This window comes from Pomacea canaliculata, linkage group LG3 (genome assembly GCF_003073045.1).
Source record: "Pomacea canaliculata isolate SZHN2017 linkage group LG3, ASM307304v1, whole genome shotgun sequence".
NCBI classification, from domain to species: domain Eukaryota; kingdom Metazoa; phylum Mollusca; class Gastropoda; order Architaenioglossa; family Ampullariidae; genus Pomacea; species Pomacea canaliculata.
Genome location: NC_037592.1, coordinates 16721766 through 16735202, shown reverse-complemented (window position 1 = coordinate 16735202; position 13437 = coordinate 16721766). Strand labels below are relative to the sequence as shown.

General features: G+C 35.8%; 1 protein-coding gene across 1 annotated transcript; it reads right to left on the bottom strand.

Moving 5' to 3' along the window:
- Nucleotides 1-813: 813 nt before the first annotated feature.
- LOC112558585 (MAM and LDL-receptor class A domain-containing protein 1-like) lies at nucleotides 814-9310 on the bottom strand. Its single transcript, XM_025229125.1, has 13 exons — nucleotides 9172-9310; nucleotides 8315-8582; nucleotides 8043-8142; nucleotides 7500-7722; nucleotides 6765-6962; nucleotides 6222-6312; nucleotides 5617-5828; nucleotides 5162-5380; nucleotides 4697-4808; nucleotides 3738-3881; nucleotides 3226-3488; nucleotides 2090-2212; nucleotides 814-959 (listed from the first exon to the last, which is right to left on the bottom strand). The coding sequence occupies exons 5-13, from the start codon at nucleotides 6960-6962 to the stop codon at nucleotides 948-950; spliced, it is 1374 nt and encodes a 457-aa protein (XP_025084910.1). The 5' UTR covers nucleotides 7500-7722; nucleotides 8043-8142; nucleotides 8315-8582; nucleotides 9172-9310; the 3' UTR covers nucleotides 814-947.
- Nucleotides 9311-13437: the final 4127 nt, after the last annotated feature.

Here is a 13437-nt window from a genome sequence, read left to right as displayed (position 1 = left end):
TGACAGATGTGTAAATGTAACATACATGTAATCCTATAATGCACTTGAGATGATTTTATCTGACCTTTCACTGTGCCAGTTGTATGGTCAGTGCTAGGTCCAGTGAAGTGTGAGGCTGTAGCTCCAAAGCCACGTATCCAATCAAACTGATCTGTGTGAGAGTTAGTGAAGGAGCACAAGCCACTTTCAAAGTCACAGGAACCAGGAGTGGGGCAGGGATAGGGTTGGATAGAGATATCATCCACAGAAATATCACCCAAACCTGATCCCATCTGGCCATCAAACGAAATCTTAAACAAGAAAAATAAAACACATTTTAAATCAGGATATATGCAAATAAAGCTACTATAGGTTTATTTGTGGCTATGGGCTTATTATTGATGGGATTTCAGCATGTGTTTCTTCATTATTCTTATTTTTTGAAAAGTAGAAAAGACCTAGCTGACTCTTCATGCTTCTCTTTAAACAGAAAGTAGTAGGTTAGCTAACAGAGCTCTTGTAATCAAGGAATCAAAACTATTTAGTTTGAAAGGTTGTGTCCAGATACATGTGTTATATATATATACTCATGATAAACTTCAGAAAACATTTTTCCATTTTTTAGTTTTCCCCATTTAGACACAAGAAAGCTGCTGATTAGGAGTCAGCATCATCCTCTTCCTCAGGAATAAAATTAAGATTTACCTGGAACAAATAAAAAAGACCTACCTGGTACTTAGAGAAAGTCTTCAATGTGACCCAAGCCTTCTTCCACTGATCACCTTGGTCTCCCTGGGCTTGCCAAATGACAGATGTACCACCAGAACTGAAGTGCAGCTGGACTTTCAAGGCACCTGTGTTGGTGCCATGAAGGTGGTAGTAGAACTGTAGACACTCACCAGATGAGGCTGTAAAGTTTGGTGATAACATTGATCCTACATCAGTTGATCCACCTGATTTGGAGAGTGTTATATAATGACCTGGAAAATGATAAAATCATTTTAAAACTCATTTTATTAAACACTGTCAATTTTAAACCTAAAAATATATGCCTACATTAGCTAAAAGTTATCATATGGACATTAAAAAAAACCCACTTGCATCCAATATTGTTTACTAAACATTTGCATATCCTTTATGTTTTTAAACCTAAAAATGTATGCTTAACTACTTAAAGTTATAAGACAGAATACTATCTTAATGTAAAAAGTGTAGTTAAAAATAAAGAGAACGACATGGATTAACTGGCCTAAGACAATGTGTAGATATCCTATGATAAAGGTACAAGAATAGCACAGGCATTGCATTGGTTTCCTTTGCGATCAAATTTCTTGATTGTTCTCCAGTTATCTCTCTTGAATCAAGTTAAAATAATTTTTGTGTGAGTTTTATTATTTTTGTAAAACCTCTCAATTTTGGTGAAAATAGGCAGGTAAGCTGGAACATGTAGTACTGCATATTTACAAGCTAAAAAGCACTTGCTAATTGATTTGTTGCTTTACTGTATGCTTTTATTTATTGTGGATACCTACAACAGTGTTTGTTGACATCTAAATTCTGTCGCACAAACGTTGCTGTATTCTGATACATCCATGTTACAAGAGGCCCCTGGTGGGCATAATAGGTGAGGGAGAAGTTTGGTGGGAGGGTGCTCACCAAAGAGAAACTTGGAGAGAATAGAGAGAGGCAAGTGAAAGCTAAGTCTTGATTATCACTCACTCTTATAGTTTCAGAAGGTATATAACAAAGAATTGTATCTTCCACAGCTATTTATAACTTCATTTATGACGATGACATTCACTAAGAAGGGGCTGCTTGCAGGAGCTTCACCTCTGGTCAGTTATGAAACCAGAAATGAATGCATCTTACTATAGACAGTTCTTACTGAGATTTCTAATAAAAATAAACGAATTATCTTTCTCAGGAAACAAATCTATCAGAAAAATGTTGGATTATTTACAGTAACTTATATCTATAATTATTTATATGCTGGTTGGCTAAATTGTTGTACTAAATATGTACAAATGTACATAGAGCACACAATTTGTAAGCATAATTTTTTCTAGAAAACTGTGTGTTTTTAAAAAAGAAACATGAAAGGTTTATAAACCTTCTTTTGAGCCCAGGGTATGATCTGAAATTCCACTATGATCTGCTCCTGTAGTATAGTTCCACCACAGACGAGAGGATTGCTGTGTGTAACCACACATGTCTGCCTCAAAATCACACACTTCTGAATGCAAAAAGTACACAATTCATAAAAACTTACATGAGGTGCTAGAGAACATAATATGTGTTTTGTATATCTATTAAGATCTTTACAAAGCACAACACCAAAAATATCCTTTGCACACAGCCAGAGCACAGCAAGGATCTTTGTTAACTTTTTATTTTAGAAACAGTGTGACACACATAATAATGTCTAGTTTAATAAGATTCACTTGAACATGAAGCTCTTACTTCCATCCGATGCAGCACAGGGATTGTTATCCGTGAAATATACATTATCAAAAGCAATGTCTCCTTGTGAGCCATCCACTGTTCCTCTCATAATTATCTCACAGATAAAATTGGCAGATATGAATATGAATGTAAAGTATAAGTCAAGCAGTAATATTTAGAATCAGAAATAAAATCTGTCAAAAATAAAAAATATCAAAGTACTGATATTTATAAAAAATATTAAAATATTATTTTCAAAATAATGTCTGTACATTCATGAGAGAGAGAGAGAGAATGTGTGCATGCATGTGTGTGTATATATGGCTGTCCCTTAAATACTTTGACAAAATTGCAAGAGTAAATATTCCCTCATCCATTTTTTGGCTGTGAGCAGAGAAAATAAAGTAATTAAATTTCTAAGGCATTTAACCAAAGAACTTTGAAGAGACTAGAACATATCATATGACAATATACACTGTTAAGCTGACAAATTGATTTGAGCTGTTATAAACTTTCAAAGAGTTATCTCTCTATACTGCTTTACTTTACAAAGTATGCATAATTTCATAGCCCCATCTTTCATTAAGATTATATCTTACTTGAGAAAAAGCTAAGAAAAGTGTCACAAATAATTCTTTTCCTACCAAATAACAAATGAAAGTTGTCTTCAAGATATCAGTCACAAAAGAAAGTTAATACAAACAACATAAATTATTAAAAAAGAAAACAAAATTAGATGGTAAATAAAGAGTAACTAACGAACTAGTAATTTTAGTTAACAGACACTAAAGACCTACTATTTACCTGATAGTCATCATTACTAATCATTGTCAGCTGGACCTGTTTCCATTCATCTCCCTGGGTGCCAGAGCGAGTCCAACGCAAGGATTGTCTGCCATAGATTGTTGTGTAAACAGACAGTGCTCCAACACTAGGCCCATACATGTGGTACCAGAATGAAAAGCAGCTACCTAATCCTGGAGTTGGAGGCAGAGCAGTTGAAATGAGATCTGCTTTATCGCCGATCTTCTGAGGCCTTGAAGATTCCAGGTAGATGTAAGAGTAAGCTGAAATAATTTAAACACAACTGCTAAACAATATTAATTTGCTTTGCATCTATTATTTTGTAACTTTCTGTTTATCATGTACTAGACAAGCACCAAAGGGCTCGGAATCATGCTGCTTACAGTGCTTTCTGAATGTGAAGTGGGCAACAGAAATCATAATATGCTTCAGGTATTTGTGCCATATGCAATGACTTGAAGGTTTTTTTTCTTGAAAAAAAAAACCAAAACACTTAGGCTCAAGCATCTTACCAGGGCCAGTGTGGTCTGTGTCTGGTCCAATACCTGCAGCTGGGGTGGACTGACGAGCTATTGTCCAGTCAAAGTCATCTGTTTTGCTCTGCTTCCACAAACACAAGGTTCCATCATCAAAGTTACACGAAAGATCACTCATGCCTGGAATAAAAATCAGTGCAACTGGTTTTCTTCTACTTTATGTCTGCTTAATGCAATTGTTTTTTAATCACAAAAGAGATGAATAAAAAATCACTTCTTATTCAAGGGTGTGATAAAATTTTAATTTGATGTAATGGCAGTCAGAACCGATGACAAAATTCGTGAGATGAAAGTAAATCACTATCAATTAACTCATGATCATTTATACAGTTTTTGTTATAGTCTTCAAAGTGGATGTAGTAATTACTATCTTCCATTTTTTTCTAATTTTTGTTATTTTGTCTAAGTCTCCTAGACCAGGCATGTCAAACTGTGGGCCACATGGGTCACATTTATGCTATTATTAGGGCCACACACATGTACACAGTGTGTGGGCCGTAGGTGTGCTTGCAAAGGGCTACATACATGTTTGACATGCCTGTCCTAGACTATTTATATGTCTATTAATGAAGTGGTTACTTTAGTGACTGTATAAGAAGGGATAATGCTAGCCTGACCACCAGGATTGAAAGAAGTAGCAGAACTGTTCTGCATTTTTTTTTTACATCATTGTTTTTTGAAATGGTGGGACAAAAAGGCACATCAAAAGGGTATTTGGGCTCAGGGTGTGGCTTAGCACAGTCACATGATCAAGACAGCATTTGGTAGTTTACATTCAGATGATCATGTGAAAAATTGTTATCTCATTTGCTGAGTTCTCTTGAGATAAAGCTGTACACTGTGATCAAGAAGAATCTTTAGTTGGAAAAGAAAGTCATCTTATTGCAGTATACTTAAGTGAAATAAGAGGAACCTTTCAGGGATGTTTTATATACCTGATATTACCGAAGTGTCAGGCTGGGTACTACAATTTCCAGGAAATATGGCAATATCATCAACAGCAATGTTACCATTAAAACCACTTCCAATGACACCTTCCAATAAAACCTGGAAAAATATGTTAGAAAAATGTTACTCTTCTCCTTTAAGCTCTTCTAATATTAATGTATTATAATAATAATTTAGTGTAGATAAAATCAAGTGAACTTGTTGAAAAATATGCACTTTTAAATCATTCTAAAAGTGATGTCAAACGTTTGAATTTAGGTCACTTCAGGTGGTTTTTTTTCAAACAAATTCGAAGTTGCCTGCCTTAGATAACTCTTAGAACCAGATCGATATCTTTCAGTGACTGAGTTCAGATCATTACAAAAAATATGCTGCTTGCTTAGCTAATTTGTCTTTGTTTAGACTGGTTTAAACCAGAGAATTCTTTATATGAACATGATAAATAGGTATACCTGGAAAGGTTTTTGTGTGTAAACTGTGGAGACATTAACTTGGCCAGAATACCATGTCTTTCCAGCATTTCCTGCTTGTTGCCAGAGAGTAGCTTCTGAGTTAATGGTATCATGGGAGGCATCGCTGACAATTAAAACTGAGAGGATACCATCTTCATCCCCAAACAAATAGTACCAGAATGTGATACAGAATGCTCTACCAGGAGAAGCTGGGAACACCTGAAACAATCAAACATATAGGTGGCAAGCTGCAGGAAAGAAATATAAAGCTAATCATGGTTGAAAACAGTACACTATTTCTTGACAAAATTATATAATTTCAGATGAATCAGAAGATATATAACATATAAAAAATAAAATATAACAAAACAGTATGATTCAAACATCACAATCATTAGATTACTTGCTATATCTGATGACCTCTCATCTGACAGATGGGATAAGAGACAACATACTTGGGATATCAGACGAGCATTATCACCCTGCTGACGAGGAGGATTTATCTCAATGAAGATATAGTAACCACTGATAGTACCCTGGGTGTGGTCTGCACTGGGGCCAGTGTACTGGGTGCTGGTGCTGCCTTGTACTCGCAACCAGTCAAACTTATCTGAACTATCATGAACATTAGTCCACAGACACAGGTCTTCCTCAAAGTCACAGGAAGCTAAATAAATATTTTCAAAAAGAAAACATTTTGTTACAAATGGATGTTTTACAGTGTTTACATCATTTAAGACTATCTAAGTGACCCACTCCAATCGCTCTGAAAATGTGCTACTTGTTTAGCATCAGTCACTCTAAAAAAATGCTTCTTGTTTAACTTATTTTTGTCTCAACTGTTTTTTTTTTTTAGTGAATCTATGTGTCCTACATTTCTTGATATAAATGAGGTAAAGGTTCCAGTGAGTTAAATGGACCTGCTTCTAGCAAAGTGTGATCAGTACAGCTAGATTTTAAAGAGAATAACACAACTATCAATACAGATTCTGTACAAACCCGAACACCACCCTTTCTCTTGAGAGTAACACCAAAGAGCAAGCATCTGAGAATTCCTTACATGTGCTTTGGCATGCTCCATCAATAATGATGACATCGTCAAGTGCTATGTATCCCGTGAGACTGGATCCAGCAACTGCTTCAAAAATCACCTGGAAAACATAACTTCACAGGTCTGCATGTTTGTTGGTGATGGTTAAGTAAAGGTAAAGATTGCCCCCTGACCTCTTCAGGCTGTTGGGGAGGGAGGTGTTAGTGTGAGTGAGTGTGTTTCTACATGTTAGTGTGGGTGAGTGTGTTTCTACATGCACACATAAGTATGGTTAGAAACCCTTATCATAATTGGTGATTTGAGACACAATTGATGTAACACCACTTTCCCACATTTGTAAAGGGTTTTGCATCAAGCACTGATAACGAGTGCAAAATATTGTAACAAAATATTTCATAAACAATTGTGTGTACTTTACCAGCTGATTTACTTTGCCAGTATGTATCAAATCCGAAAAAACACAATATATTTTTCGGTGGCCGGCAGTAGGATCTTGTCAAATCATCTGGTACAGTACATGGAGAAATGTAAAATGCTAGTGCAACAACCTACCTGGAATTTATTGATTATGGCAATGGTCACCTTAGCCTGTTTCCACTGGTATCCTTGATCAATGGACCGTTTCCAAACAGGAGCAGAAAGTTTCTGATTCTGAGCCATAGTATAGACATTAAGAGCGCCAATGTTGCTGCCATGCATGTGGTAATAAAAACTCAGGCAATGCAGGATAGAATCAGGGTTAGTGTACATCTGCAAAAAAAGTCCTGATGAATATAGCGATGATGTTCCTCCATGATTGTATGATGAATAATATCACAACAGCTAACAAAGTCATCTTTCACAGTCCAGCTGTGCACATTAGCTTCTCCAGGAACAGACTGGCTTCTTATAAAAGAAGATTAACAGTTATTTGCATTAAACTATAGAATAATCATTTTCACTATTTTTGACACAGCAAACAGAAAATTTAAATTTTGATGAAGCATAGCTGTTTTCCTCATCTGAAATGATGGCTACAGTTTGTACTGTACAAAATACATACAATAGATGTATTCACATTAAGTTGATTCATTTTCAGTTAAGGGAGAAATTGTTCTATGTGGTCTGAAAGAACCAAGTCTGTCATTAATTTATAGAAATATACTTAAGTTATCTCATTTATAGGACAGAACCAGCCCCCTTTCTCTGACAGACACATTAGTAGCAAATACTCTCCCAGGAAAATGCAATGCAACACAAAAATCTGTTCAAGTATGCAGTTGAAAATAATTAGAGAACAAGCAGTACCTTGCTGACCAGAAGGGCAGTGTCATTCTCATGATGTAAAGATGTTTGAGCATAAAGGTAGTGTCCAGCAAATGTACCATAGTGTGATCAGCAAAGAGTTCAGATCCTACTGTACCGGAGCTACCATTACTCTGTTTCCAATCAAAATTGTCTGTTGTGTTTTGAACGAAGCCACAGAGAGGGTCTGAACTGGACTCAAAGTCGCAAGTAAAAATTCTGGAATCTATGAAATGAAAAAAAAAGTCTGATTGTGATTAAATGAACTGGCATTCTTGAAGGTCTTTAACACAAAATAATATTCACATGAAGAGCTGAAATATATAGATCATGTCCTTATATGTCTCAGGCCCATCAAAGCACTTTTTAAATGTATCAAGCCAGAAACTCACAGATGGATGAATACATTTTTAAAAATTCAAATACTCTGTTTAACATCAAAAACAATTAGATTAATCTAATTCTGTAATAAGTTCCTTCAGCTACATACCATGCAGCTATATTATATATAGTTAATGTTACAAGAAGTAGGACAGCCTTACTTACTCTCTAGAAAGAGGACTTCACATAATCCTGTTGGTAAGGTAATGTCATCAACAGCAATGTCACCAGAATAGCTAGAGCCTGGTATGCTTTCAAAGATGATCTGCACAATTTGAAATCAATGTTGGAGCACTTGCTTCTTTAGTGAACCAGATAACAGTAAGGGGCAAATACTGGATAAAGAATTTCTAATAGATGAGATTACAAGATGATGATAGCAAAACCAAGTCTGTAAATAATGAAATACATCTGAATGTTAAATATAGAAGATGTACCTGATATGACACTACAGGCTTAATTTGTATTTTGGCATGAAGCCACTGCAGTCCCTGTGTTCCTTGTCTCGCCAGATGAGGTTTCCAAGATGCGACTGACCTGATGATTTCATGTAGACATTGAGCAGATTAACACTGGCTCCAAACATGTAGTAATAGAAGGAAAGACAACGGGGAGTGTTGTCTGTGATCTGGGGACTCAGTAAGCGTGCTGTGTCATTCTGCTGCTGAGTATCTGATGGTGCAATGAAAGCAAACCATCCTTGACCTGAAGAAAAATGAAGCAAATAGTGATAGCACTCCACTTTCCTTTATAAACTGAATACACATTTTATAATTTACCTTAGTAGAAAGTTTATATAGTTCATTAAATTAAGAAGATTCATAACTGTAAGGTGTTCTGATCATTTAGAGTCACTAAACTTTTGTTTTTTTCTCCTTTCGCTTACCTCTTCCTTATTGTCTAGATAAAATTCTTTGATCATGCCATGCCAAAAAAGTGGACAAACAATTTCCCAAGCCTCTTTGTGAAGTTTGTTCAAAAGCGAAAAACAAATGCACATATGATATTTGATACTAACACACTGATTTAGATGTTCAATGTGAGATCATCAGTTATTAGCGCCAATACTGGTGGGCTAGTCGTACAAGAACAAAACAAAGATTGAAATCGCTGCACAAGTGTAGATTTTATTCAGTTTCACTCGGCGGCTGGCAAGAGATGAGACTGTATGGAGTAAAGGGGTCAAGCCGTAGCGCAGACCAAAATATTGATATATGTATGTGTAAATAAATGTATGTCTATACATTCAGTGTGAGTTGAGCACAGAGCGAGAGAGAAAAGATATAACACTAACCAGTTCCAAGTGTGTGATCATTGATGGGTCCAGCTGACTGAGTACCAGAAGGTCCTTGAGTGCGAGTCCAGTTAAAAATGTCATCAACAGCTTGCTGCCATTGACAAAAGCCACTTTCAAAACTGCAGTCATAAACTGTAGACGCTGATAGAAAGAAAATAAATTTATGCAGTCATTGGACTAACATTGATCCTGTCACAGGTAAAAGATAAAATAAAGGTTATTTATACTCTTTATGCAAAAATATAATGGTCGTATACTTAAGAAAGAGTTCAACTGTTGTTGGAAAAGTTAAAAAAAACAATAAAATAAAAAAAAGAAACAATAAAAAGACCACTATATTCAACTTGTACATACATACATTTGTGTTTATGTACATGTGTATACATATAATTTTATCCAATCTCCAAACTTTGGAGAATAAACTAACCAACGTTAATGGCAGACCCGGGTTTTGTTGTAGGGGTCGTTAATTGTGTTCCTGGAAAGCTTGACTGGCCTTTTCTGGGATTACTGTGGCAACATAAAGAAAATCATTAAATGTATACTGAGATAACTGAACCAAACTTAAAGTACCTTCACTAAAAAGACAAAGTAACTGATTAGGAGGGACAGCTACATGAAAAAATGATGAAGATCATCCAGGTGTAATTTATGCAGTGGTAAGAAGGTAGGCATGGTAATGATAGCTGTGGCTGAGGGTGAGTGCAGGGAGAGATGGAGATCCAGATTGTGACTGCTTCATAAAGAGGAAATCTAAGGCTAGTAGAAAAATGTTATGGGCCAGGTGTCAGGAAAACAGCAGTTTTTTTTCCAAATTGAGGTAAGGCAACCAGACTTCCCGATTATCCTGTAGGTGCCAATATGGATGCTACGGTCATGACCATATTATTGAAATGGCAGCCCGAAGGTAAGATTGCATGAAAAAGGAGTAGTTGTTTAATTTTCTGCAATTCTCTACAAGAATTAAATTAAAGCAGTAAATGCTTGTAGAGATACTCAAGTATACAAGCATTTACTTATACATTACTTTCTCATCCATGACTAATTACAAAGCCTGAAAATGGAATATAAATGAGATTTATCAAGCTTGCAAACTTACCTGCACAATTATCAGATAAGAAGATGATGTCATCAACAGCAAATTTTCCAAAGTAGTTACCAGTAAATGATCCTTGGATCCATATCTAGGAATATAAGAAAGGCTCTCTACTGCATCATAAATAGCAGGTATTAATATAACTTTCTCATGAAAACTATGCACTCTCAAAGTTACAGAGTTTTATAGTGGATAAACTTTTTGTGATGCTCCTGTAGACCTGCTTCATTTAATCCCAACCAATCACCCCTGATCATAATTTTTGGTTTCAATGTGTATCTAGCATCTAAATATAATTTACCTCCATGCTACCAGCTGCTCCTCTACATACAAAATCCAGTAAAACATGACCATGACAAGAATCAAGACGGTATGCAGGTACCTGATAGCGTTGGTTCATACTGTTTATAGGAGCTGCAGCAAAAAACCAGTTATCCTCCTGATTCCCAGACAACGACCACAGCATGACTGAGATGTTGCTTGGAACTGTAAACATTATTAAAGACAGAGTGCTGCTTTCACTCCCAGTCAGGTAGTACCAGAAGGTTATACAGCCACTGCTAGTTGCCTCAAATGTCTGACTCTGTAGAACAGCTTTCTGTCCAGGCAGAAGTAATTTACTGGGATCGATGAAAAGGTAGTGTCCTAGAAAGATTAATGTAAACACATAACAAGTGGACATGTCTGGCTAAAAATAAGAGTCCTCTGCAAATGAATACAATAAATAAACATGGAAAAAAATTTGCTGCATGTTTTTAAAAAAGTGTTAAAGTTAAGTCATTTATTGTGAAATACCTGTATTTCATATAAATAATCAAATGATTCTAAACACAAACTCTCTGTTTTAAAATTAAAATCTCACCCATCAATCCAATCATATTAATCCATATTAATATTTACATGTCCTAGTAAACACTAATAGCTTCATATATATATATTTCCACGTACATTATCTTTTGTCTTTTTCTTATTGCTATTTATTTACATGGACCTAATGCCATTAAAATATTCAATAAAAATTTTCATCTTTACTACACTGTCTACTATGCAAGCAGTCATTTGATATAAAAAAGAACAGATAAATTTACTAGATCTGATCTCACATACCGTTTCCGCCAAGAAAAGTGTGGTCAAAGTCAGGTTTCAGATATTTACTGCTTTCACTGCCTTGAGCAATCATCCAGTCACACTGGTCAATATCTCTTGCATTTGTCCATGTGCACAGTCCATTTTCAAAGTCACAAGCACCTGTATGTAAGACAGTACTATTTATCAAATAATAAATGTGTGGGCAGCACTGATGCATTGGGTGCCTTTACAAGAAGGTTTTGCATAAAAATCTCAGGAATTAAATTAAACCACACTTGCTTCTCCTTTTACTCCAGAGAGAAAGTAGGGGCAGTGGCTAATGCACAAAGAGTGGCCAGTCATATTGGAGGACAGTACTCTTTGTAATGCTAAAATACAGAAATACTCCTAGTGGATGGTAGGGCGCAGCACTCTCCTCAAAACTTCCCTCACTTGGCCCATACAGCAAAGAGTGATACTGATCAATCAGCCTTCTACTGACAAGGATGCCAGCCTCTATCACACTGATAAACTTCCAAACAATTGATATTAACTGAGCTCTGTACCACACTTAAAAAAAAAACTGCAGACAGCTGAAACTGCTTGTTTCCTTAGTGTAATACTATGAATAAAGAGTTTACAACACGACTGCCACTTGATTAAATATAATATTCTATCTAGAATCATCATAGCTTATTCATTCAACAACTTTTTTTTACAGCTTTTGCAGACAAAACTGTTAACAGTTTCTCTATAGTTAACTGACACCAATGTTCCTTCACTGGTCATCTATTTTTACTCTGTCAACAATACAGCAGAGCTCTACTGACCATCTCCTGACAGCTCCCAGGATTGAGGCTGACATCATCAATGGCCAGGTCACTGAAGTATCTGCTGCCAACAACACCATCAAAGTAGATCTGAAAACTGGTTGTGCTCTGAACCTGAGCCTCTGCTAGTAACCAACTGCAACCCTGCAAGAGCATCATTCCATCTTAGAATATATTTTAGCAAGTATATGCATATAATTTGTAGTATTTTTTTCTGTTTTTTCTTACTGATGAGCAATGAGAACTCAGTAGCTATATTTATGTGAAATCAATATTTGTTACTGATAGAGGTTAAGCAGCCAAAGAGATTATAAAAATAGAAGGTGCTATATAGAAAGCTCTCAGAATTAACCAGCTGTTCCCTATGCATTCAGCACCAAATACAGGATATGTTGCTTCAAAAACTTAAAAGTATAGACATAAAAGATGTAAAAGGACACCTTTTCTCTATAATCTTTACAATCAATATTATTCTTGATAGTGTAGGTACAAAAATGTTTCTTTCATGAAATGACAGCAACTGGAATACATAAAACAAATGACTGGCTAGTGATAGAGGAAGGTGATATAGAAAAGTTCATGTCATCAGGCATAGCCACTATATACCCAACATGCCAACATAACACAAATGGACACCTACAGTTTGTGATGGGCACTTGATTCCCAGCATGTAAACAGAACATAATGGTTGCCACTTATAAGACAAATCACACTTTTCCTATACCATTCACCTTTCTGTTTTGCATCCCAGGCATTCCATGAAGCTTGAAAGCTTTTCATACAATAAATGAAAGTAATACTTTCAATGTGTTAATGTTGAAAGTAGTACACGATTTGGTAGGGTGGGGGAAGCAAGATACTTTTCTCATTGATCTAAGGACACAAAATTTAAATACTGAAAGATAGCTCCAGTCCTGAACATTTAAATATTTACATTTTCACACACACACACACACACACATAAAAATGGAAATACAAAGGTCTATACCTGATTTCCTGACTTGTGGAAGATAATCTGGTAAGGGATAGTTGGCCCTGTTTCTGCTAGATAAACAGTTAATGTGCCCATCCTTGAGCCACACATGCTGTAGTAGAAGCTGAGGCAAGAACCAGTGGTCTGCGGATATATGGGACTGATCAAAAGTGCACGTTCACCTGGGTATCGTGGAGCACTTGACTTGATGCACATATAGTGACCTTAAATATAAAAATATTTACTTCAAAGTTACTTTTAGTGGCTTAAAGCAGTCTTTACACCTTAAGCATTCT

What these genes read in the sequence shown, in the direction of transcription:
- LOC112558585 (XM_025229125.1), bottom strand. Translation starts at nt 6,962, where the DNA reads ATGTACACTAACCCTGATTCTATCCTGCATTGCCTGAGTTTTTATTAC. An exon ending in CCATAATCAATAAATTCCAG is followed by an intron (nt 6,313 to 6,764) that starts GTAGGTTGTTGC and finishes TATGTTTTCCAG; the next exon opens with GTGATTTTTGAAGCAGTTGC. An exon ending in TGGAGCATGCCAAAGCACAT is followed by an intron (nt 5,829 to 6,221) that starts GTAAGGAATTCT and finishes ATATTTATTTAG; the next exon opens with CTTCCTGTGACTTTGAGGAA.